This window comes from Limulus polyphemus, unplaced genomic scaffold (assembly GCF_000517525.1).
Source record: "Limulus polyphemus unplaced genomic scaffold, Limulus_polyphemus-2.1.2 Scaffold8764, whole genome shotgun sequence".
NCBI lineage: Eukaryota > Metazoa > Arthropoda > Merostomata > Xiphosura > Limulidae > Limulus > Limulus polyphemus.
Genome location: NW_013674374.1, coordinates 1 through 5,235, shown reverse-complemented (window position 1 = coordinate 5,235; position 5,235 = coordinate 1). Strand labels below are relative to the sequence as shown.

The 5,235-nt window shown below is 35.8% G+C and overlaps 1 protein-coding gene across 1 annotated transcript in view; it reads right to left on the bottom strand.

Annotated features, from left to right (window-relative positions):
* Nucleotides 1–3,913, bottom strand: part of LOC111083253 (CD151 antigen-like) — an 11,633-nt gene extending 7,720 nt beyond the window's left edge. Inside the window, exon 1 of the mRNA XM_022379630.1 lies at nucleotides 3,819–3,913. Coding sequence (XP_022235338.1) covers nucleotides 3,819–3,905 — 87 coding nt within the window. The 5' untranslated portion in view covers nucleotides 3,906–3,913. The remainder of the gene's footprint in view (nucleotides 1–3,818) is intronic.
* Between the last annotated feature and the right edge of the window lie 1,322 nt (nucleotides 3,914–5,235).

The following is a 5,235-nucleotide window of genomic DNA, read 5'->3' as shown; positions in this document are numbered from 1 at the left end:
TCTTTGGTGCCATTTTTTCTTACATGTCTTATATTTATATTACTTTGACCGGTTATATGTATTAACTTACCCAGAATATCAAATTAAACACAATCAGGACCACCTTGGCGCATTTTGCACCACAGCTTAGCGTCATCTTGTGGTAAGTTTCTGAACTTCTTCTCAGTTGGTTTTCTATTTAAAAATAATAATTAGTATAAAAGACTTTAAAATAAAATAAAACTTTAAAGCTAAAATACTGACGAATCAAATAATAGACTAATAGCTTATAAATTGAGTGTATCTATAAATAATTTGAAGTTTAATCACTGAACTCAATTCTTTATTAAAATCGTAATGATGAAACTAAAAAATAGGAAATTATTTATAGCCAGTTATTTAAATTGTTACAGAAACTAAAGAGATACACTGCTAATATTTGAACTTAATTACTTGGTATTTTATGTATAATTAGTTACATAAAATCAGTTTGTTAATAACATAACAATATTTCTGGGAGGTACGAACATACTCACAGAGATACACAAATATCAATAAATAAACGAACAGGAGCTAGCGATATAGATAAATATAATGAACATGCACAAATATCAGTCTGGTTGACTTGTAATGTGGAAGGTGTTGCTTGTTTTGTTTTGTTTTTTCCACTGAACAAACGAAATACGACTTCTATAGCAGTGTCGCTTTGGTGTGTGATAGTCAGGAGCATACCTGTCGTTGATAACGCCCTGTGCGAAGTATAAATTCTCCTAACAAAATTCTATGTAATGACTTGCAACATAATATAATTGTATATTTTTATTAAGACCGTACGTGGCCCGGCGGTTAGGACGCTCGACTCGCAATTGGAGGGTCGCAGGTTCGAATCCCCGTCCCACCAAACATGCTCCCCCTTTCAGCCGTGGGGGCGTTATAATGTGACGGTCGTTGGTAAAAGAGTTGGCGGTGGGTGGTGATGACTAGCTGCCTTCCCTCTAGTCTTACACTGCAAAATTAGGGACGGCTAGTGCAGATAGCCCTCGTGTAGCTTTACACGAAATTCAAAACAAACCAAATTAAGACCGTACACGCTTATCGGCGCATCATTCTTGATGATAGCACAAAGTTTTAAATCAAACTTGTTACAATCTAGAAAGCAAGGATAGTTAAATTCATCACAACCTATTCAAAGTTTTAGTATGTCTGAACATTTTCCAAATATATATATAGCAATTTATAAATACAAACTACTGTGTAGCGAGAGTTAATAATTGAAATAAATAATTAATAAATGAAAATATTAATTAATATTTATTCCGAGAATGAGAAATAAGTTCTAGGGGATTATTATTTACCTGAAGGAAAGTTTCAACCAGATAAATAACTCTCACTTGACACTATCTAATAAGAACTGAATTGTATCTCCAGTAATAGAATTAGCTAGGAATTATTCCATAAATTAGGCTTAAAAACATTATTTTATAAAGGAGGTGTGGCTATCTCATTTTGTAACGTACGTCCAATTACGTATGAAACAACATTATGTGCTGATCCACTACTGACATGAGCCACTTATTTTCTTTATTGTGTTTAAGAACATTTTATAATTCATCTTTCAAAAATAAACTATATTTCTGGTTTGTTTACGAATTAAATTTCACATAATAGTTTTGCATTGTTATTTCTTACCTTGTTATGAAAAATGACCGCCAGGATTCCAATCGCTAGTTCACAGCCGAGTATAATAAACAAGAACAGAAAATACTGAAAATAATGATATTAAAAATAACTTAATCTGTTTCGATCCCATATTATAAATATAAAAAACAATAGTATAGAAATACATTATTATTTACTTTATTTAGTGATTTGATAATTATTTAGTTTTCTTAACAAGGGTTAAAATTCGATTATTTTAAAAGCGATATTTATGACAAGTTTCATTGCGTGCCTCGGTACTAGTCGTATGTCATGTATGTAGTTTTAGTTGTTGCACAAGGCTTCTGTTAATATTGCTGACGAAACAAAATGTCACATTCAATAAATTAACTGTTCGGTCACTATGCCAACATACAGGAGCAAGAACCACATAGATACGGTCCAAGACTCTCTAGATTTTAATATAACCTATCTAATACGCTAATATTGTACTTGACAGAATGTACCAATTTTATCCAGTTCATATCGGAACAGTTGTTGTCAACACTACTACGTTCGTCGTATCCCAGCCAGCCAGAAGAGCCCTGGTATTGTCGAAAGGCCTAATCGACACTGGATATAACATATTATACACCCTTCCTTACTGTCACCCAGAAGTTTTTTTAATAAGAAATAGCCCAATCATATTCGCCAATCGATCTTTTAGCCCCTCCCTCTTCCTCCTATACCTAGTCTTCCTGCTTTCTCGGGTTCGAATCCCCGTCACACCAAACATACTCGCTCTTTCAGCCGTGGGGGGCGTTATAATGTGACGGTCAATCCCACTGTTCGTTGGTAAAAGAGTAGTCCAAGAGTTGGCGGTGGGTGGCGATGACTAGCTGCCTTCCCTCTAGTATTACACTGGTAAATTAGGGACGGCTAGCGCAGATAGCCCTCGTGTAGCTTTGCGCGAAATTCAAAAGCAAACAAATCCTGGTTTCTATGTCTATGTATTATAAAAAATGAAGAAAGCAGTAAAATTCAACTAAAATGTACCAGTAGCACTAGTGTGTATTTGGTTCAAATATATAAAGTATCAGTGAACTTTACCTGTAGTGGTATAGTTTTATTAACCAGTTTTTAGATGGTTGGATCACCTCGTCGTACATGTACCAGTAGCACTAGTGTGTATTTGGTTCAAATATAAAGTATCAGTGAACTTTACCTGTAATGGTATAGTTTTATTAACCAGTTTTTAGATGGTTGGATCACCTCGTCGTACCTATACGAATTAGTCACAAAAAAAACAACAGCTGTCAGGACAGTATAATTAAAATAATTAATATTCAGATTAGGATACACGGAATAAAAAAATACCGTTATTAGGAGACACTTGCTCTCTCTCACGGCCCCGCAACACCCGAAAAACCCGACTATAAAAACCAATCCACCGACTCCAATAAGTGCGAAGGCGAGATACTGCATCACGCTGTAGTTACCATCCACTTCGAACAGCTTGAACAAGGTTGTTTTATCTGTCTCCATAAGAAGATAGATCCCAGTGGCCAAAAGTGCAGCTCCTGACAACTGTAACCATAGAAACAGAAGTTTTTAACAGCGTGATTGTCACTCTGATGGCGAAATGCTAAACATTTTGTTGTGCATACTGGAGGGATTTAGACATTTTGGCAGTAAAGTTAAAGAAGTAAACTGCCTTTACTCTCCAGATAATAATTGAAAAAACTTTGTGTCAGTCAATATTTCACCACTGCAGCCTAATTGGAGCTAGTAGTACTAGAACCGTGCTCAACAAAAATGGCGAGATGTTGGCTGAAATAAAATGTTTTTATTATTACCTGTTGAGTAAAGGTAATTTATTTCTAACTGAATTGCTAAACAAATTAACGTAGGTTTTCTTCATTAGTACAAGCGTAAATAGAAAACAGATTTTGCATACACAATGCAAAAATAATACACCATTTTTAAGAATCTTCTTAGGTTTTAACTTTCACATATCCACTAAACTGATTGTTACTCACCGAGTTTGGCATTTCTTGGCTGAAGAGTATATTATTACTGGTGTCACAACGACTTCATCTACTGAAGATAAACTTATTATTAGATAAACCTAGAGATAAATACATCGGCTTATATCAAGTTCTATAAAATCTCTCAACTGTGATTCGATAAAATAAACTAACCTTTACTTGTGCAAAGTCAATAGACTCGGTAACATCCTTGTTGGAGCCATAATCCTTTTGTAATTTCTCTGTCAGATTTGTTTTCATTTTGTCTATGACCTATTAACGGTATAATAATTGTATATAAGAACGAATATCACTATGTTATTAGGTCAGTATTAAGCTGTACAGATACTGTCACTATCTGCCGCCATACCTAAAGTTGAATTACTGACCAGAGAAAAGGCAGCAAGCTACCACCAACACCAAGGTATTCACGGTCATTCTCATAGCATACAAACAAATCTGATAAAATGCGGAGAATATTTTATGATATCATACGAATTCGAACCCGGTTCGCCAGCTCGGAAATACAGAGCTCTATCACGCGGCCAAACTGTACATCTTATCCCTCACTTCATTGGAGTTTCTAATCGTATGTCTTTAGATACAACATACAGAGGGTGAGGTCAAAGTTATTTGTCTAAATATAAGTAACAAATACATGTACTGAGAACTTTCCGACATGAAACATGATGTTAACCTACAATATAATATAAACTGGAGTAAGTGTCTTTTGATACGCCCTCTATATGGTACGTAAAGATGAATATTAAACACCTAAATAATACTTCATATAAATTCCAATACTTTAATGTACCATTTTTATTTATTGGATAAAATGTAATGAAGAAATATATGTTGAGATTGACAACACAATCATTATTGAGCATGAGCAAGGTTTAACACAAAAACACGGCCTGGTGGTTAGGGCGCTCGACTCACAACCTGAGGATCGCGGGTTCGAATCCCCGTTCCAGCAAACATGCTCGCCCTTTCAGCCGTGGGGGCGTTATAATATAACGGTCAATCCCACTATTCGTTGGTAAAAGAGTAGCCCAAGAGTTGGCGGTGGGTGGTGATGACTAGCTGGCTTCCCTCTAGTCTTTCACTGCTAAATTAGGGACGGCTAGCGTAGATAATCCTCGTGTAGCTTTGCGCGAAATTCAAACCAGACATCAAATACCAACTTTAGCCCCTCTATATTGATTGTGGGGGGGTCTATGGGTGCATGCCAAGTATGGTTGAGATCGTTAGAAAAATTAAGGCGGAAAGACACACAAAGAGTGTTTTCCCCGAGTCATATGAGGGTGGCCAGATTTAAAGTCTGCTCCCTACGTCACTCCCCAGCAGCGGTGTCACAAAGACTACAAACAATAACATGTCTGAGCTTCTTTACAGATATGTTTAAAACTATAGCAAAATATGATGAAATTCTGCTACTTCGCCTTACTATTTTCGAGCTAGCTTAACAAAACTCCGAAAACCCGTGCCCGTTACATGATCTGAACAAGCTCTATATACAAACAGTTGACCTACAAAAGGTTAGTGACCAATAACAGATAAATATGAAAACAGTAGATGAAGTCGTTGTAAC